The 20,805-nt window shown below is 63.1% G+C and overlaps 1 protein-coding gene across 1 annotated transcript; it reads right to left on the bottom strand.

The window, feature by feature from the left end:
• Window positions 1-1,047: 1,047 nt before the first annotated feature.
• DPYSL4 (dihydropyrimidinase like 4) lies at window positions 1,048-19,052 on the bottom strand. The gene is made up of 14 exons (XM_025396340.1): window positions 18,867-19,052; window positions 15,216-15,304; window positions 14,250-14,434; window positions 12,132-12,296; window positions 10,273-10,334; window positions 10,095-10,175; window positions 8,769-8,837; window positions 8,315-8,435; window positions 6,497-6,653; window positions 6,005-6,146; window positions 4,593-4,763; window positions 3,909-4,088; window positions 2,870-3,035; window positions 1,048-1,971 (listed from the first exon to the last, which is right to left on the bottom strand). Exons 1-14 carry the CDS (start codon window positions 18,903-18,905, stop codon window positions 1,880-1,882), a joined length of 1,719 nt encoding a protein of 572 aa, XP_025252125.1. The 5' UTR covers window positions 18,906-19,052; the 3' UTR covers window positions 1,048-1,879.
• Between the last annotated feature and the right edge of the window lie 1,753 nt (window positions 19,053-20,805).

Raw genomic sequence — 20,805 nt, 5'->3', positions numbered from 1 at the left:
CTGTCCACTGAATCAGGGCAGGAATTAGCCTTCCAGCCCCAGCAGCTGACATGGGGGACAAGACGCCCAAGTCACTACGAGGAAGGGTGGCCTGGTCCCTGCGAGGGCCCAGAGGCGCCGTGTGCTCAGTGGAAGTCTGGTAATGTCAGGGACAGGTGTGGGGGAGGGACAGGCTCGGGGGAAGGACAGGTGTGGGGGTTTGTGTAAGTGCATTTGGGGCACATGACATGGTGGTGCACCTTGTCCTTCTCCGAGACACTGGTGGGGTCTGGGTGCTGTCTGGTTCCCTAGATCACCCCCCACACTGGGGCAGAGCAGGAGATGCTGGTGTGGGGGACATCAGCTCCCCTATGTGGGCCAGAGGGAGCCCCAGGAAGGAAATGCTGAGGGCCCAGGGCCACCTCCAGGGCTGCTGCCTGGGCTCTGCACAGCTTAATAAGAAGCCCAGGGTCAGAGATGGGCCCACCTGTGGTCCCCAGAGACCATGGCAGGACATTCTCCATCACCATTGGTGCATGGGCAGGGGCCAGAGAACTGGCGGCATGAGATGAGTCCCTGGCCCTCTGTGCTCGTCGGCCAACAGCGAGTGCCCAGTGACTGTGGCCAGGCCCTGCTCTTGGGGTGAGGACAACCATCTGGGAGCGTCTACACACACTTTTTATGAGGCACAGCATGTGCCAGCACTGCAGTCACGACCTTAGGGGGCTCAGGTCAGAGCCTCACAGCTGCCCGGCCTTGAGTGCTGGGCCTGCGTCTGTGGGCAGCGCCCACCCGGGTGGCAGTGGTGTGTGCTTCGCTTCCACACACTCCCGTGCATGCTGCCCAGCCTTCTGGGGCAGCTCGGGCTGTCCAGTGAGAATGTGTGGGGGGCCCCCTCTGCCCTGCCCTGGCTGTCGGCTGCCCTGCCGGTCCTCTTCCCTCTGAGAGGTTGAGCTCTTCCCTGCCATTCAGGGGAGAAGAGCTACGGCTGCAGGAGGAGTTGGACCAGCCCACAGCCAGCCGGGCCCCGCCTCTGCAGAAATGGCATGGGGGAGAGGCGAGGGGGCCTTCCACGCACAGGCGGCTTCAAACCCAGACGTCTTTAATGGGCCCGATTCACATCGGAGGAGGGTGACTGCCTGTCCAGGCGGTGGGTGGCATGCACAGGTTCCTGGGTACAGTGTCCTCAGTGTACAGAGCTGCTACTAAGAAGCCTACGGAAACACACAATCTGTAACGAGCAGTGTCTTCCTAAAGGATTGCAGAACTTCCCAGGACGAGGGCTACTACGAAAGCTTAGGTGTGGGCCTCGGGGTGTGTAAAAGGAACCCTCCATGGGCAGGGCTGCGTGGCACCGGGTTCTGATGGGTCTCTGAAGTCTCAGCAGCTGTGCCAGGCAGGAGGGCTCTGCTCCCACTCTCCTCCCTGGCCCGCGACGGGCACGGGCCTCCAAGGAGCGGCTGCAGGCGTGCGGGGCTCTGTGAGGCAGTGACTGGTGGTGGGGAGGTGGCAAACGCCCACCAGGCAGGACTCGGCCCCTTGCCGGTTCGCCAAGAAGCCCGGTGTCGAGCTGGTCCCGTACTCTGTGAGCCCGGCAGGTTCCCTGTCCCCATGCCAGGCCCAGCGGGCACTGGGGTGCCTGGGCTCAGGCTGCCGGCACCATCCCTGCCATGTGGTACCACCTCACCCTGGCAGTGACATCTCCCCAGGTTCAGCCCTTCTCTCGAGGGGCTCTTGGCAGCAGGACCTGGGACCCCACAAGGAGAGCCTGTGGGGAGGGGGAAGGCAAGATCGCCAAGCACCTTTCTACCAAAGAAAACGCTAAAGGGGGGGTGAGTGCCCTGGGGCCCCCGCGGCCTCGGGTGGGGCCAGCACGGTTCACAGGGCCAGTCCTGGGCGTCTAGGAGAGAGAGGTGATGTTGGAGCGGCCACCGGGCGGTGCCATGATCTTCTGTGCTGTGCGTCGGGCGATGTGGTCATCAGCCTGAGACCCTGAAGAAAGGGCACAGGTGGGCAGGGAGAATGGGGCAGGGGCAGGGTCCCTTCTATTCAAGGCGAGAGGCAGAGTCAGTGGCTGTGTCAGTGGGGCCAGGACCGTGGAGCCCCTGCACGCCTGCCACCACCAGAAGGCCAAGCGGATGAGGTGCCCGGCAGGTCTCCCATCCCTGAGGCCCAGGGTGCAGGTGAGGCTGCTCGGGAGATCCTAAGAGCCGCGGGGACTGTGGGCTCCAGCTGACCCTGCAGGAAGCCCTTCCTGTCCCGAGAGGAGCCCGGGCCAGTCCTGCCTCGTCCCTGCTGTGGGCCCCGGGTGATGAAACGCTGCCCCTGGCCTCTCAGTGCTGGGTTCTCAGGGACCTGCCCCCAGGAGGTGAGCAGGGCTTTGCTGTCACTGCCCCGGGCTGGGAGAATGCACCAGAAGCACCGCTAGGAGCCCAGAGGCCGAACCCTGGCAGCCTGAGCCCTCCCAAGCATTCTCGCATGTCCCTCCGGGGCCCCAGGACACAGCTCAGATCCCTCCCTTGTGCCTCAAGCTTGGTTCTGGGGCCAGCTGGGTGGGGACCTGGATTGCACATGATCCTGAGGTCCTCGTCAAGGCCCCTCACCTCCCCTGAGGCTGGAACCACACTCACTCCTGGGCCCCATGTGACAGCCCCACCCCAGTGCCACTCTCTTCAAGGTGGGGGTTCATCACAGCTGCCCTGGGCAGACAGTGGGCAGGAGTGGCCTCCCCACACCCCCAGCAGCATCTCCTGCCCCAGCCCCCAGCTGGCCGCCTTCTGTGGGCAGCCCCTCTGGGTACGGGCTGGTCCCTGGTACCTGAGGCCCCAGGGCCCCTCAGGATGCTCCAGCAGAGCCCCTCACCCCACCTGGTGCCCCAGGCCCAACTCACCAGATAGGCTGAACCCCGACTGGTGTAGGTTGCGCACAGGAGGGACTGAGATCTTGCCTGGGCAGGACGCGCGGGCCTGAGCACCACTCCCTGGCTTGGCAGGCACCATCACCTCATGGACGGGCCCATCATACAGCCCACGGGGCACACCATGGATCTCTGCCAGCTGCGGGGGTGTGGGGCCAGAGATGGGGCATGAGGGGCCGAGCATGGGCAGCTGGAGGGCTGGGCCTGCTCTGCGCCTCTCCAGTGCCAGCTTCAGGAATTTGGGGCTGCCCTGGGGGGGGTGTTCACCCCACGTTCACACATGCCTCCCTCCTTGCAGTCCTCCCCACGCATGTATAATGCCCTCCTGCGATCCCACCTACACGTGTGTGTACATGTCTCTCCCCTCAGTCTTACCAACACAAGTGCACACGCTCATCCTCCCTCCGAGGTCCCACGTGCACTTGTGTGTGCACAGACACCACTGCGAGTGTCCCTGTGTGCGTGAAGCACCTGGTGGTCCGGGCAGACCACACCGGCTGCACTGTTGGACACGGATGATCTCGGGCAAACGTGGTGTCACCACAGTAAGAGACCGGAAGGCCAGGGGAGGGGCTCCCACGGCTGAGCTCCCGAGAGCCCGTGTGGAGAGGAGCACACACCCCAGGCCACATTTGTCCACGGGGAATCCCAGAAGGACCCACGCTAAGGCCCAACTGGCAGCTCCCAGGGGAGGTCGATGTCTGCTCACTTTACATCTGTATTTTATCTAACAACCATGGATGACTCGGGTGGGACTCAGCTGCCGTTCACAGGCGCTTGCAGAGCTGATCCAGGGCCTGAAGCTCCCAGCACCACGGGGGCCTCCCCTGCCATATTTTGGGAGCAGGCTCTGCTCCACGTAGACCCACCAGGGCCCTGGGCAAGCAGCGGCCCCGCTCCATCTTCCTGACCCCTCCGGGGACCAGGCCAGGCTGACCAGGGGTGCGTTCTGGGCCCAGAACTCAGCACCCACCCGCCTGCCTGCACAACACCCTCACGGGTGCCGCCCTACCCTGTTGCGAGCTTTGATCCTCTTGTAGACGAAGTCCGGGAATGTCTTCCGAGGGATGAAGCGGCCCGCCCCCGGGGTGACAAACATCTTCCCGTCCTCCAGCACCACTCGGCCCTGACTTATGACCACGGCGGGCGCTCCCCGGCACTCCACTCCCTCGAAAATGTTATACTCCACGTTCTGGGGAGAGAGGCCCGAGGGTCCAGTGCCTCCACGCTGGCGCCCAACAGTCCCATCCCCACGGAGCCGCTGGAGCACTGCGGCCGCCCAGTGTGCCTGCACTGAGCCCCTAGCGAGATGCTGGGACTTAGGGGTTGGAACTATGTTCCCCTCAGCCTACAGACCTTGCTTCTGAGTCCCATGTTTCTCTGGAGGACAACGGGGACAGGCGTGGGCAGGCAGGGAGGGTCACTTCCCCCTTGGCTTGGCAGGTGCACATGGCACCACTCTGCCCTGGCCTCCTCCATGGCACAAGGGGACCACAGATGCAGCTGTCACGCAGCGAAGTGACGTGGACAGGGCCCAATTCAGTGCCTGGCCTGGGACACATTGTGTGGACGGCCCTGGGATGGCTGAGTCCACTGCTGCTGCCACATGGGCCTCTGTCCTGCGCCTCTCCTGGGAAGGCTGCCTTGGGGCCAGCTCCACAAAGGCCAGCCCTGACTTACAGCCGCCTTCTCTTACCAGATTGTGGCTCTTGGCAGAGATGATCCTGGTGGCCTTGGGGTTCCATATGACCAGGTCAGCGTCAGAGCCCACAGCCACTCGTCCCTTCCTTGGGTAAAAATTGAAGATTTTGGCAGCATTTGTACTGGTCACTGCAACAAACTCATTCTCGTCCATCTTCCCAGAGGCCTGAGGAACAAAAAGCCTGAGCTGAGGGTGACGGGTGGGGCTGGGGTGGGGCTCAACGAGGACAGACGCTGGGCCACCAGGACCCCGCAAGGATGGATGCCAGGCCACCAGGCCCCCGTGAGGACAGACGCTGGGCCACTGGGTCCCCACAAGGAGAGACGCTGGGCCACTGGGCCCCCCACAAGGATGGATACCAGGACACCAGGACCCTGCAAGGATGGATGCCAGGCCACCGGGCCCTGTGAGGGCAGACGCTGGGTCACCGGGTCCCCCACAAGGTTGGACAGCAGGACACGGGGCCTCTGGAAGGTTGGATGCTGGGCTGCTGGGGCCCCACAAAGATGGATACCAAGCCCCCACGAAGACGGGCACTAGAGTGCCACCCAGGCAGCCAAGATCAGGACAGGGCTCCAGCCACGGCCCTCGCCATGGCAACACTCGGGGGGTAAGAACGCCTGCCAGGCTGCACTGGGGAATTAGCGAGCCCATCTCAGTGACGCCCGCTGGTCTGCCCCTTCCTGCACGAAGCTTTTCTGCGTTCACTTTGTGGGTAAAGCTTCCATGAAGGCTCAGCAAGGGTGAAGCTTCAATGTCGATACCCGTGTGCCCTGAAGGACTTGACAGTCTCCCTGGGGAGCCCTGGAGGCTGGGGAGGCAGGAGCAGCTGAGGGAAAGAGCTCAGTTGCTGGGTGAGGTGGGGCTGAGGATGTGGGAGGGCCCAGGATGGGGAGGTGGGGCTGAGGATGCGGGAGGGCCCAGGATGGGGAGGGGACCAAGGGGTGGGGCTGAGGATGCGGGAGGGCCCAGGATGGGGAGGAGACCAAGGGGTGGGGCTGAGGATGCGGGAGGGCCCAGGATGGGGAGGTGGGGCTGAGGATGCGGGAGGGCCCAGGACCGGGAGGTGAGGCTGAGGATGCGGGAGGGCCCAGGATGGGGCAATAGGTCCTGCGGGCATTGCAGGCGGAGCACTAACTGACCCCTGGGCAAACCCAGTGTCCAGGCAACACTAGAGTCAGCTGGGGGTGGGGGGGCTACCAGCTGCCCCTGATGCTGTTGGAGTCTCATCTGGAGGGGCCAGAACCACGTGTCTGAGGCGCCCTGGGTGGAGGATCTGCCACCCCAGAGCCGTGTGCTCTGATCTGTTTCACGAGTGTGCATTGGTTAGGTGGGTTCCCTTCTGACCAGCCGTCAGAATCCCGCCCACAGCCGCTCCCCAGACGGCGTGCCAGGTCTGTGCTCACCACACATTTCTCCCAGACCACCGACATGCGCTCCTCAATGCCGTTGGTGCCCTCGGGGATCAGCGTGAAGTTGTCCTTGCCCACGGCCTTCTGGGCAGTGGTGAAGGTGCAGTGGGCACTGCCTGTCACCTGGAGGTCCCCACTGGAAACAAGCCAGGGTCAGAGGGGCCCAGGGGTCCTGGCCTTCCTGAGCCGGCAGAAGCCAGGTCAGCTCCAGCCCCCTTGGCCAGCACAACCGCAGGGGCTAGAGGTCATCTGAGCGGCTCTCGCTGGGCAAAGCTGGTGCCTCTGTGCAGGGGAGCAGGGACTGGTTCCTGCCAGGGGAGCCCCAGCTGGGACCAAAGGGCTCAGACTTCCCCCACCCGCCACTGTCTGGGCTGCCCCACGGGAGCTGTGGGAGAGGCCTGGGGTGTCAGAGCCACCAGTGGGCCACAGCCTTGGCAGGGTGTGCAGCGCGCAGCCCATCTGGGGCCACCTGGAGCGGCTGCTTACCTGGACAGCAGGCAGGTGAGGTGGTCTGCCGTGGTGGGGTCTGGGTTGATGGGGGGTGACGTGACGAAGGCTGCGGCCTTGGCCCAGTTCTTGCTCCAGTAGTGAGAACCGTCGGTGCCCAGGCTGGCAGTGATGGGCTCCCCAAACACGACCACCCCTGGAGCATGAGGCCCATGAGAGGTGCTCCGCTGACCACCTGCACCCCATGGAGCCCCAAGCACTGCTGCTGCTGACACCCCCGACTGCCCCTCACTTTCTTGGCCTCAGACAGCTTGTCCCCTGTCTAGAGTCCCTGGCCATGGGCAGGAGGGCAGAGGCCTGGGTCCTGGACAGACGTGGTTGGCCCTGGGGGTCCTTTCTCTGCCCACATCCCACCCCAGGACCCCAGGCACTCCAGCGGGGCCAGGGCGTGCCTGTGGGCCTCAGTGAGGCACAGTGAGCTGCATGGAGGCTGACTGGCCTGGGGTGCCCTGGTCATGGCCTCACCGGGGTTCCAGCTCACAGCTGAAGCAGCTGGGGGGTGAGAAATGCTCCCAGGGGGTGGGGCACCCCCGAGAAGAGCCTGGTGGGTGGGGCACCCCCGAGAAGAGCCTGGTGGGTGGGGCACCCCCGAGAAGGGCCTGGTGGGTGGGGCACCCCGAGAAGGGCCTGGTGGGTGGGGCACCCCCGAGAAGGGCCTGGTGGGTGGGGCACCCCCGAGAAGGGCCTGGTGGGTGGGGCACCCCCGAGAAGGGCCTGGTGGGTGGGGCACCCCCGAGAAGGGTCTGGCCTGCTGCCCCAAGGCTGCTTGGTGTCCTGAGTGAGGCCCAGGCCTTGCCCCTGCAGACCCCCGTTCACCTGCGCACCTCAGAGTCCTTTTCCCAGTTAACTGAGCGGATTTCAGTTTCAACCCTCGATGCAGGAAACACAGAGAAGGGCACCGCCCCTCCCCCTTCCCTGCGCCAGGGACCTGCACAGCCCCAGGCAGGCCCAGAAAACAAGGTTTCAGGACTCAGTGGGGACAGCAAGAGGAGGGGAAACCAGACCAGACCCAGAGGCCTTCTTGGGGACGCCCCCTCATTTACCTGTCACCTGGGTTCTGCACCTGGATCCTTGGCCATCTCCAGCCCCAGTGATTGCTGGACCTCCCTGGACCCTCTGAGCCCAGTAGCCTCTGGGGGACCCCACAGTCAAGCCCCTGCCAATCACAGCTCTGTGTGCCCCCCACCCACCCTGCATCCCCGGGTCTAAGGCTCTATAGTGCCAGGCTCCAGCTGGCTGGCATTCTGTGGGCAGGTAGCACCCCGGCTCTGAACACAGCAAATACTAATATGGGGGGCCCTCCTTGGTGGAACTGGATTTCTCTCTCAGACACTCCTCATCTCCTCATCATTCCATCCCCCCCACAGCCCCACTGGAAACAGGGTAAGCAGCTCCAAGTTTGGCCTCAGGGCCCTGGTGAGCAGCTGCCGCTCCAACGAGGCTGGAAACTCAGCCCCACCCCGACGCAGGGACTCAGGTCCAGCCCCCACCCCAACACAGGGACTCAGGTCCAGCCCCCCCCGGTCCAATGCAGGGACTCAGGGCCCTGGTGAGCAGCTGCCGCTCCAACGAGGCTGGAAACTCAGCCCCACCCCGACGCAGGGACTCAGGTCCAGCCCCCCCGCCCCGGTCCAATGCAGGGACTCAGGGCCCTGGTGAGCAGCTGCCGCTCCAACGAGGCTGGAAACTCAGCCCCACCCCGATGCAGGGACTCAGGGCACCTGCATCTCCCCAGGGCTGCACCCAGGAGGCCGAGACCATGGCCCCCCGGCATCAGAGGCGGGGCTGGGCGCTCACCTCTGCGCTTGGCCTGGGCGATGGCGTCGGCCGCCCCCTTGCTCATCACCTTCGTGATGTACAGTGGGCAGTTGGCCTGCTTGGCGATGGTGACAGCTCGGTACACCGCCTCAGCCTCCACCTGGGGACGAGGTGGGAAGGATCAGGCCACACGAGGGCTCTAGACCAGTGTGGGCAACGGGGATGCCCAGGGGTCACCCATGGGATCCCAGGCTCAGGGCAGCCTAGTAGGAGCGCCCCAGCCTTGGGCTCAGTGCCTGGGTCTGCCCACGCCACGTTCTGGGCTTCGGGTACAGGCTGTAGGGTGGTGAAGGGAGGATTCATGCCTCCCAGATGAGGTCAGGGCGAGCACAGTGGCAGGGCCAGGAGCCCAGGGCCAGAGTCAGCACAGCCCCAGGCAGCAGCGGTCTGGGCAGAGTTCGCTCGGGTGTGCCGTGGTGCCCTGGGATCTTACCTCCTCGGGGTGGCTGAGCACGTGGCCCTCGGGGCCAGTGATGCCAAGCTCCAGCAACCGCTTCTGCTCCTAAAGAAACCAACAGGATGCCTTGCTCCAGCCCTGAAGGGAGCCTGGGCCTTGGATGCTAATCCCAAGGCTGGGAGGCCCCATTCCCCAAGTGGTCCTGGACCCTCAGGCCTCCCAGAATTTGCCAGCCAGAGAACTCAGAATAGAGGGTGGAGGGGCTTGGAGAGGCGCGATTCCTGATCCCTGAGTTACCAAGGAGAGGACAGCTTGGATAGGGGAAGTGGCTTGCCCGAGGCTGCAGAGCTCCTTACTGATGGCACCAAGACTCCACCCCGCCTCCATCGTGCCCATCATGCTGACTCCCCCGGTGGGGGCATGTGTGGGGGTGCACACAGGCGGGGAGGGCTCTGCAGGTCAGGAATGGGCAACCACTCCTTCCTCCAGCACTGCCCTTCCGTGGCGATGTGCACCACAGCGCCTGCTCGTGTCGGGCAAGACATGGTACTGGCCAGGAGACGCAGCCCCAGTACTGAGGCTCCCTCCCACTGTATGTGGAGCATCTGCTGGACCCAGGACGACCTCCTGACGGTGCAGCCGGGGCCTGGCCTTGGGCCACAGAAGTGTCTGTGATGCCCCCACAGCTGGACGGGTGGATGAGGACACTGGGGACCACCCACGTGCCCCTGCCCGAGTGCCACCACCTTCCTGTAGTGCTCAGGAGGTGGGCAGAGCCCGTCCCATCCCAGGAAGTCTCACTGTGGGTTTGCAGTGTCAGGGAGGTGTGTCCTGTGTGGTGACCCCCACTGAGGTCCCACAGGGATGGGGTGGCCCACTCTCTGAACTCCATCTGTACCCATGGGTGCCTGAGCTGGACGGGAAACAAGGTGCGGGGCCCAGGGGCCTGGGGGATCGGCGGCACCACACGTGGGCTCCGGCCCTCCCCAGCCCAATGGGATGTGTCTGAAGGATGTGGCCCTGTCAACATGGGTGCCCTTGGCTGGAAGGAAGGTGGCAACCCAAACCCCAGAGGGGACACCACTCCACAGGAGGGGCCTGGATCCATGGGGCTGACACTTTGGTTTTGAGGTATTTGGATAAGAAGTGTGGATCGAGGAGAAGCTGTTTTAAGGCCTCAAAGCTCCCTACCCCCGCGCAGTCTAACTCACTGGTTGACCTTTGACTCAGGGTAAGCTGTGACCCTCCCTCAAGGTTGTGTGGGATTCTGTGCTGATGTCTGCGTAACATGAAGGTCACCCTCAGACCCCCGCCCCGCCCCACGGCAGCCCCCGCCACACCGGCAGCCCTGCCCCACAGCACCTCCTCCACGATGTCCCCGTTCTCAGCGTGCACCTGGGCCAAGGCCCCCAGGTCCCGGATGATGCTGAAGATCTCGTACATCTGGGAAGAGAAGTGGTGGGTCCTGGGCAGGACTGCGCCTGTGCCAGCAGTGGCCTGGGACACACCTGCCCACTCCCTTCTCCACGCCTGCCCTTACCTGGCTGTCGCTGCACTGGCACCGGTCCTTGTATGCCATGAAGACCAGGAAGGAGTTCACACCTGGAGAAGAGGTGGGGATCAGAGGCTCAGCCATCACCAATCAGACAACCCGAGGAGGCTCTGCTGCTCCCTGCCCACTGGAGGGTCTTGGGCCCCTCCCCCGCAGTGCTTCCATGGATGGCTTGCCAGCCATGCGAGCAGACCTCTGCTTCCACGCACACACCAGCCAGCTGGGAAGTGAGGCGAGGCAGCCCTCACTTGCCTGCTCCTGTGCTCCGGGTTAAAAACTGATTGTCCACCCAGTGGCAAATGCAGGTGAGAACCCCTCACACCCATCCAGCAGACCCCCCGTTACTGGAGGAGCCACTGTGCCTGGGCTCTCGGACTGAGTTTCACTGGCCCCCCACTGGAAGTGCAGCCCGGGCCGCGCTGCCCTGGTGACCTCCATTCTAGCCGACTAGCACATCCAGCACCTGCCTGTGGGGCCTTGGAGCCCCACTTGCCATGCCTGGCTCATGGTGCAGGCTTGTGGAACTGCCCAGATCTCAGGGCTGGGCCCTTAGGACGAGCAGAAGGACGAGGGGCTGCCTCTGACGTTGGGGCCCAAACAGGAAGAGGGCTGAGCTCTCCTGTTTCCTGGACAGCCAGAGCCCATCCACCTCCCCTGGGACTTGGGACCTGTGTGGGGACCCGCCTGGGCCTGGAGGCAGGATCCCAACCTCCCATCACTCAAGCCCACCCAGCCCATGGCACCCCCCTCCTGGCTAGGTGGAAAGTGCTAGTGTGACCCGCTAAGGCACGCTGGGGAAACTGAGTCAGCCTGTGTCCCACAAGCCATCCCTCTAGGTAGCAACCTGCATGTGACCTGGCATCTGGGGCCTGCCCCCAAGTGTCTGATGAAGGTGATGGGATGTGGGGCTGTCCCCGCAACACCACCCCGTGGGCACAGGACCTACAACTCCTGCGTGGCTCTCAGGCAGCAGAGGCCCCAGCAGTGCCCCCGCAGGGTGAGGGGAGGTGCAGGCCCTGCTTCCACCTCCGCTCTGAGACACGAGGCCACAGGCCTCCCGGGTCCACTCACAGAAAAGCATGGGTGGCAGAGCAGCTGCCTGGAGTGAGGCCCAGGGACCGAGGACTGACGGGCTCCACCAGCCCCCGGGCAGGGAGGTGAGGGATCCTGACACCAAGGGGTACCTGTGTGATGACCATCACCCTCTGCGGAATGGGAACCCAGAGGAATGGCCTTGAAGAAATGCCCCTGCCTCCTTCAGGTCCATAGGGCCTGACAGCCTCCTGGGCTTGCTCGGACCCCATCCCGCCCCCACCTCCAGGCCGGAAGCTGTGGGCTGGACTCAGATTAGGAGAGATCAGTTATAATCAGACATGACACTTGTCAAACCCACTATGAAACTCTGATGTGGTTTTCGCTTCAGGGTTTCCTTGTGGGGAAAATGTTAGACTTGTGTATAGACTGATCTGTTCTAGCATATAGATGACAACAAAAAGATACGCATTTAAAGGGCCTCCCTCTGAAAAAATGCTAAAAATGCTAGGAGATGGAGAGCTGCTGCTCTTCCACCCTGGGCAGCCTCTTTTCTAAGAAACCAGGGACCTGCTGTATCTTGTCATCGGGAGGATAATTCCAGGGTGGGTCCCTTGGATTGGGAAAGAGAAGGCCTCTTGGTCTAGAGCCTCTGAAGGTGGGATGCGCCTTCAACTGGCTTTTCTCCAACTTCGACTCAAGCCTGGACACCGGCCCCTGGGGGAGATCAGCACCACCAGCAGGACACAGGGTCAGGGCAGAGGCCCCTCCGCCAGGCTCCATGCCCGCCCTCCAGCCCCTCCAGCCACCCTCACCCTTCTCCTTGACCAGGGCCTCCAGCTCCTCCTTGATGCTCTCGTGCCAGCGGGTGATGTCCACATGCAGGGAGTAGTCACAGCAGGCCGCGCTGTCCGCCCGCTCCCGCCACTGCTCGTAGGCTGACAGCAGGCTCACACCCGTGTCGGGGAAGACATGGTCCACTGTGAAGGCAGCACGGTCAGCAGCTTCCCCCACCGGTCCCCGGTTCCCGCCTCTGCCTCCTCCATGGGAGATTGTGTCATGCTCCCAAGAGACCAGAGGACCATTTGAGGGAGACACAGCAGAGGCCACCGGCCTCTGAGAGAGGATGACGCTGTCACGAACCTGTTCTGTCGCTTTGTTCAAAGAGGAACCTTCTGAGCACAGAAGGGAGAGGGGAGAGAGGAAGAGTCCCACCCAAAACCTAAAGCACCCCACTCCCACATCGCACTTGGAGAAGCGCGGGAGGTCAGGGCTTTGCCCTGCCTCCAGCTCCTGTCTCAGCCTGGGTGAGGCACCCCCAGGGCGAGACAGGGCCAGTGTGCTGTCCAAGGTGCTGGGAGCCGTCTCTCAGTGCCTTCCTAGAACAGTGGGAGCTGGGCTGGTTTCCCGAGTGCCCCACTGGCTCCACAAGACTTGAAAGGGGCCATCCTGCCCCCCGCATGTAGCCATCGTGCTGCTGCCCCACCAACCACACACCCAAGGCCCCAACACTGCTCACTGGCCTCTCCTGGTGCAGCCAGGAGAGAGCTCCAAGCCAGGTGGTCTGACAGGAAGGCACGCCCACCAGGGATGCCCTTCCTCCAGCACAGCCCTCCCTCGGGCCCCTACGCAACCCAACAGGATGAAGTGGGCACCCGCCCTCCCTGCAGCCACCCACAGTGCCAGCCTGGGCCTGCAGGCAGAGGAAGACAGAGGCAGGACAGAGGCCAGCCTCGTGTCTATGGTGTTTCTCTGTCTTCGCGGGGACCCACAGCTGGCCGGGTGCCTTGGCACTGGCACAAAGCAGGTGGTCTCGACTGTGCAGACGTCCTGACCGGCTTGGGCCGCCGCCCGAAGGGCGTGAGCAGTGGCCAGTCTCCTCAGACTGCAAGGTGGGCTGCTGGTTTTCCCTCCCTTTGTGGCTGAGTAAACCAAACCGAGCCATGACCTGGCAATGGCTAAGTGTCCCTGCGAGGCGTCTCAGGGTCCTCAGAGCTGCCCTCCCTGGCAAGCCAGGGACACAAAGCAACTTACGTGCATTAACTCACACATGACTCACAAGCCTGTGAGGCCAGCGTTCTGTTTTACAGGTCAACGAAGTGTGGCTTGTAAAAGCCAGCTGAGTTATCTGGAGTCACATCGCTAGAAAACTATAGAACCGGGTTCAGCTAGGCCCCTCAGACCCATTCTCAACCACAGCAGTGATGTCTGCACCAGACGGACACAGCGGAGAGAATGGCACCCAAGGCCACGCAGTGCGGTCAGGGTCTAGGCTCTGGGGCCTCGTCCTGGCTCCTGAGCTCACCACGTGCTCATGGTGGGCAGGTGGACTCCCCTCAACCGCCTGTTAAACTGGGCTTAGCTGAGAGGGTTTTAGGAGGAGAGCATGTGAGCCGATGGGTGTCAGGATAGAGCCCGTGCCGGGCATGCAGCCAGCACTACAGAAATAGCAACTCTGGTTATTTTTTGTTGGGATAATAATGAGCATTGCTTTTATCTTTTTTCTAAAAATACAGCCTCCATCCTTTACTCTTCTTGACATGAGCAAGAACCTTCCACATATCAAGCTTCCGAGGCATGTGGCTCAAGGTCAAACATGTATCTGGCATTTCAGAAAGCACGACCCATCCCCTTGCCCAAGGCATTTGAGTTTTCCAAACCCCAGCTCTGGGCCAGCTACTAGTGCCCAGGAAAGAACGAGTGGACACACGTCAGTCCACTGATTTCCCGTCCTGGAAATCCCAGGAGCATTCCAGAGCTGGCCACGCAGAAACACCCAGGGCGAGACACAGGGATAAGAAAGGCACTCCAGGTTCTCAGACAGATGCAATAAAGGCACCTTTAGATGACGCTCCTCCTCCCACAACACCTGGCCAGAGGGAGGGCGGCAGACGCTGGCTGTCCCCTGTAGAGGAGGAGACCCAGACACTCACAGATCATGGTGGTTCCTCCTGCTAGCGCTGCCTTGGTGCCCTGACAGAAGTCGTCAGCCGGGGTCATGCCCAGGACGGGCATCTGCAGCCTTGTGTGGACGTCAACGCCACCCGGAAGCACCATCAGGCCGTGGGCGTCAATGGTCTTGATGCCCCCAGGGACGATGAGGTTTTCTCCGATTTGTCTGAAAGCAGCAGAGATTTCACTGGTTACAGTGAGCCCAGGTCAGAGCCCAAACGGGCTCCCAGCAACGCCGCAGAGCTGAAGTGTTTGCGTGAGCTGCAGACCCCGGGGAAAAGACCAGCACGGCCGGCCACTCACTGGACCAGCTCCTCGGGAGTGCCAGGGAGCAAAGCATCCCTCAGCACAGCTCAGGACAGTCACTGCGGGGTCCAGCCTCGCGCAGACGCCACGCCCTGTGGTTTTCCACTCAGGTCCCTGGTTGCTACTTTTTTGACTACAGGAGGGAGCGGCTTGACAGACAGAAGCAGATGCGCTAACAGGTGTGGGCAGCAGTATTTAGGAAGCACCTGCTGTGAGCCAGGCACGGTACTAAGTGCCATGATGAACAAAGAAACATGGAAGCTGGCGTCCTGCTTTTGCCCTACAGCCACCTGACATGCCTCTGCCCTCACCGAAGGCCGGGGCTCTGACAGTGGCCACCAGGTTACTGCTGCTAAGGATGGGTTTGGAAAAGAAGAAACCTCTCCCATGGATTCCACCCAAAAGTCAACGCCTGGATCCCATGTGACCAGTGTGTACACACGAGCTGGGGACGTATTTCCAACGGCCTGGATCCCATGTGACCAGTGTGTACACACGAGCTGGGGACGTATTTTCAACGGCCTGGATACCATGTGACCAGTGTGTACACACGAGCTGGGGACGTATTTTCAACGGCCTGGATACCATGTGACCAGTGTGTACACACAAGAGCTGGGAATGTATTTTCAGCAGAAACTTACTTTATCAAGCCATCTTCCACGTGCACATCAGCGTAAAAGGACTGGTCGTCATTCACGATCCTCCCACCTCTGATCAGAAGGCGGTCACTCTATTTGGAACAACAAAGGGTAATTTTTCTCCAAACTGAGTTACTCAGCAACACCCTTCGTGCAACTCCTTTCTCTGGAATTATGATTGAAACATTCAGGCAAAATTTCTAGATGTAAAAACGAGCACGAAAGCCTGCAGTGGTTTACTATTCCCCAAAAAGTGGCACCAGGTACTCAAAACCAGTTGTCCCTGGAAGCGCCACGCACACCCCAGAGCTGCTGCCCAGGCCTCACTGAGGGCAAAGCCCGTGTTGGTGGAAGTGTGGCAGTGCCACAGGTCATATTTATATCTTCTAATTTACCATTGGATTAAGGAGCCCTAGCCTGAGGTAGGAGGTGAACACTGTCTCATGGCCTCCTGTGCAGCCTCAGGGATCCTGCTCTCCTCCACCAGTCTTCCACCCACATGGGACCTAATAGAGCTGGGCTTTGGTTCCACCCAAACACTGCAGACCAGTGTTGGTGCCAGGAGGCGGAGGCAGAGCAGCACCCCCACAGGCATGGTCCCCACCCCAGGAGGCTGCCTCCCACTGAGGGGAGACCACCGGCAGCAAAAACACACATGCACACAGACAGTGACGAATGCACAGAGCACAGTGAGGGCGCCATGGCAGGGCCATGACAGAGGGGCTGGGAAGAGGACCTCTGGAGCGGAGGTGGCTGATACAGGGGCAAGGCGGATATGGTCAGCATTCCAGCCAGGAAGCAGCTTGGCCCTGGGGCAGGAAAGGGCTTGAGCTGCCATCAGCAGACCTGGGAGGAGGCCGAGGTCTGGAACCTTCTGGTGGGGTGGTGGTGCCAGAGGCAGGTTGGTGCCCAGAGCTTGGCAGGGGCCGGATGTGTAAGCCTGGGGACTCCATGGCTGCCCCTGACTAGGGGCCTTAAGCAAGTTTCAATCCTAGTTTGATTGATGTTTTAAAGCGATCACCTTGGCTGCTGTGTTAGAAAGTAGACTGTGATGTTTAACAATGGAAGCAGGATCATTGCTGGAGTGATGTCTGAGTGAGATGAGGGGCTCTGGGACAGGACTATGGGAAGGGATGGGAGGAGAGTGGATTCCAGAGAGGCTGGGAGTCAGAGGGCAGGACCTGCTGATCAAGAGGCCATGGGGGTGATGGGGAAGAGATGGGGTGACCTCAGGTTCCAGTGCAGCTTGGACGCACTCCCAGTGGGGCACAGAGCGTCAGGCTGGTGAGGCCGGCTCTCAGTGGGTCAGCCCTGGCAGCACAGAGCTGTGGCATTAGGCAGGGATTGACTCCAGTGCTCGGCAGTCATAAATCCCCCTCTAAGAATCCTACCAGATGGCCGGGAAGCAGAAGATTAGGCAGAAAGTGGGGTGTCACTGATGGGACTCTGCATGACCGTCAGAGGTGAAGATCTGACCTCAGTGGAGAATGTGGGAGAGAAACACAAAAAAGGAGCAAAAGGAGGTGGAGGAGGACGCACACACGCGCTGGACTTGGCAGCGCTTTTCCCTCCACTGTCTCGCGTGCGCCTCAGCACGCCCGACGACTGACCACGCAGGACTGACCATCTGCATTTAACAGGGAGGTCCAGCTGTCTGCCCTGGGTTTCCAGGGCCCACCCATAGGTGGCCAGGGTCCTAGCCCGGGGCTGCAGTCAGTCTGAAGCCAAGAGCATTAAACTGAAGCGCACAATTCGTAAAACTCTCGGAATGAGAAGGAGTTCATTATCTAGTAGCCCCATTACAGGATTCACTGCTGACATCTAACTGTGAGGCTGTATTTTCAGGATCCCAGTGACTTGTAAACCACTATCCCGTAGTCTACAAACGGCTGGCAGACTATGCCACAGGCCAGACCTAATCCTCTACCTATCTTCATGCAGCCCTAGGCTAAGAATGGTTCTCGTATATTCACTGAAAACAATAAAAAGAGTATATCATGACTCATAAAAATTCTACGAAATTCACACTGCAGCATTCACAGATACACTTTTGTTGGCACACATTGGTGCCCACTGACTTCCTAAGTGTCCAGGACTGCTTTCCTGGCAGGGTCAAGCAGCTGCGACAGGAACAGTGTGATCCACAAAGCTGACATTTATTCTTGGGCAGCTTGTGGAAGAAGTTTTAGACCCTTGGTCTACAGAGCTGTCCGTTCCCAGCTGCTGCACCTCTCCTCCTCCTGCCCAGTCCCAGCTGAGCGCCAGGCCCAGCCCTGACCCCGCACCACCATGCATTTGGAGCCTCTGTAGCCGAATCAGGCCCTGGCTGCCTTCCCGGAGCTGTCCCTCCTCTTCACTTTCCACCCCTCCCAGGGGACCCATGCATTTTCAAGGAAGCCCTAGAAAACGCAACCGGGCAGAGGGAGGCTTGAGGAGACGTGTGGTCTGGGCTCTCTGCTCATAGACACCCAAGTGTTCAGGCACCCACACTCAGGCTGGGTTTGGACCCCAGAAGAGACACAGTTCGGGGGTGGGGCCATGCTCCTCTAACTGCGCTCAACCAGATGAGGGTGAAAGCTCCCTGGAAGCAGCTGCCCCCCCGCACTGACATGGATGCCTGACCTGCCCTGGGAAGGGGTCCTCCTGCCACCCCCAAACTCGACCCCCACATGCCAGCTGGCTGGCAGGATCTCCTGCATCAAGACCAGACCCAGCCGGGCAGAACCCTCTGAAGGCAGCAGTCTGGAGAGGGGAGGGCTCCTTCCTCCCTCAGCGTCTCGGGGAGTGGAGCCCACAGCCCACGGCTTGAGCTAATGCCAGAGGTCAGACCCCACGGCCCTCCCGCCAAGGCCAAGTCCAGAGTCGGGTCTGGGACCCCATGGACTCCCCCGCCCAGGTGCTGCCGGGTCCCGAAGCCTCCCTTCCTCCCACCCCCATCTCCCGCCTCCCGAGTGGGGAGGCTTTGTTTCTGGCAGAGCGGGACCTCCCGCGCCGGTGCGTGTGGGTGTTGGGGAGGGGTCTCCGCTCTCGGAGGCTCGGGGGCTGCCGGGGCTGCCGGGGCGCCCGGCCAGTGGCCCGTGACCGCTCGCTTTCCTTGGAGTCGCTGAACCCCGGTTAGTGGAGGGTTCGGGGCCACCAGGGACTCCGGCCAGAGCGGCTGGGGCTGAATCGCTTTGTCTCGGACAAAGGGCTCCCGACGCGGCGCCAGTGCGTCCAAGGGGCGGGCGGCCCACGGGCTGTGCCGGGAACGGCATCTCCCCGCGCCCCGGACCAGCCCGGGCCAACAAAGGGCCGCGTCCGCCCGCCTCGCCGGCCCGGCCGCCGCGGGAGGAAGGAGCCTCCAGCGCTCCGAGGGACAGGCCGCCCGGCCCCGGGTTCTCCCCGGGCTCAGCCGAGGCTCCCGGAAGCCGGCAGGGCCGGGCCTGGGCGCCCCGCTCCGTAAGGGGTTCTGCGCGGCGCTCGCGGGGACTCTCGGACCCCGGAGCGTGAAGAAGCCGGGCAGGGAAGGGCGGGCGCCGGGACGGGCCAGACGCGAAGGCAGGGCCCCCCCAACGCGCGAGGCCAGGAGGGTCCGCCCCGCGTTCAGGCCCCACTCCGGGCGGCGGGCAGGGGGCGGCGGGCAGGGGGCGCCGGGCGAAGCGGGGCCGGGCTCACCGTGATCCGGGGGATGCTTTTCTTGCCCTGGAAGGACATCCTGCTCCTGGGGGTCTCTGGCAGGGGCGGCACGAGCAGGGGCGGCCGGGGGACGCGTCAGCCGGGACGCGTGCGTGGGGGCGGCGGGAGACAGACTGCGAGCGCGCGGGGCCGCAAGGCTCCGTTCCGGTCCCGCCCCCTCTGGGCCCCGCCCCCGCCCCGGCTCCGCCCCCTACAGGCCCCGCCCCCGCCCCGGCTCCGCCCCCGACAGGCCCCGCTCCGCCCATGAGCCCCGCCCCCGCCCTCAGCCCCTCCTTCGCTTTAAGCCCCGCCCCGGCCCTCCCCCCAACTCACCGCCCAGCGTAGCGGGGGCTGCCGCAGGGTCTGATCTCTGCACCCCGGGCCCCCGCGCGGACCCGCGGACAAGGGCTGGGTGGGGATTTCAACCTGCTACGGCTGTGTGCGGAGTTTACACCCCGGGGAGACGAGGGAGAGAGTCCGGACACGTCCTGCCAGGCCCCGCCCGCGCCCCCGCTGCCCTCCAGCGAAACCCAGCTCCCGGGAGACGCGAGGCGCCCAAGACCCCGGGATTCCCAGCCAGTCAGCCCCGGGCGGCGGCGCTCTGGGAGCCGCACCGGTCCAGGAAGGCGCCTTGGCCAAAGCCGGCTCCTTCGCGGACGACCCGCGCCAGGGTCTGAGCGCCAGGCTGTGACCCCGCGAGGCTGTTCCACGCCGGCCGCGAGAGACGGAGGGCAGGAGCGGGGGCGCGAGTCGGAGAGACACGGAGACAGCGAGACAGAAGGAGGCGCTCGCGCTCCCCAGGGACCGGGACCCGGTGGCGGGCGGGACCTCGGGGGGGTCGCAGGACCCAGAAGGCTCAGGACCTTTGTGGAGAGGGAGGCCCCGCAGAGGGGAGCGGGTGAGCCCCACGCCCGGCGTCCTCCGGCTGCGAGGGTCTCGGGGAGTCCGGGCCCGGGCCCGCGGCCACTACCTGCTGGGGGTCACGGGCCTGGGTCACGCCGGGCTGCCCTCGGGGACGTGCTGCGGCCGTTGAGGGGTCTCCGCAGTGCCGGCCCGACCGCTCCGAGTCGTCGCGCGCCCCGCAGACCGGCTCCCCGACCCGAGGGCCCCGGCGGCCGCCGCCCAGCGCGTCCAGCGGCAGCGTCTTGCTCTCGAAGGCGTCCTCCACGCAGCGGAACACGCAGCCGAGCTTGGGCCGGGCCAGAAGCCTCGCGGGCTCCTGAGGCTGCCGCGCGGTCATGGCAGCAGCGGGCGACAGGATCCGGTCTCGGAGCCTCCTGCAGCGAGGTCTGCGCTGCAGGTGCACTGGGCGGACCTGGCGGCCGCGCCCTCTCCCCGCCTCCTGCCGCGGAGCTGGCGCTGTCCACGTAGCGGGTGCTGAACGCCCCATTCTGGCCCCTGGGCGCTCGCTTCGTCCCACCCACGCGTGGCTGGTCGCCCTCCGAACACGGTGGGCGCTGGGAAGACCGGGCAGGGAGCGCACACTGGAGAAACCGCTACGGGAATCCCGACCACATTTTCAGACCCCTTGGGCCGTCCCACGACAGACAAGAAGGCCCCGACTCCGAAACCCTGGGCGAGTGTGGAGGGCTGGATGGGGGTACCTGCCCACGCAAACTGCTGCTGATCTCCCTTAAAGCCGAGTTAGAGGCTTGGGGTGAGACAGGGGTGAGGGGGCTATGCTGTCACTCCATCTTTCACTCTACCCAGCCTGCAACGGCTGAATTTGAACCCAGAGACTTCGGGCCTTTGCGTTGTTAGCGCAGTCCGCACTTCAAAGCCAGAGTTCGGACACTGCGTCACCTCGAGTACCGGCGGGGCCTGAGCCAGCAGAGCTAGTCGAGCAGCTTCCCACCCCCTCGTCCTCCTCTGGCTCCCCCACCCCTCAATGATTAATATGTCTGTTACTCACCTGTGGGACCGTCCACGGCAAACATCA

This window comes from Theropithecus gelada, chromosome 9 (assembly GCF_003255815.1).
Source record: "Theropithecus gelada isolate Dixy chromosome 9, Tgel_1.0, whole genome shotgun sequence".
Taxonomy (NCBI): domain Eukaryota; kingdom Metazoa; phylum Chordata; class Mammalia; order Primates; family Cercopithecidae; genus Theropithecus; species Theropithecus gelada.
This window is presented reverse-complemented; position numbering and strand designations above follow the sequence as displayed.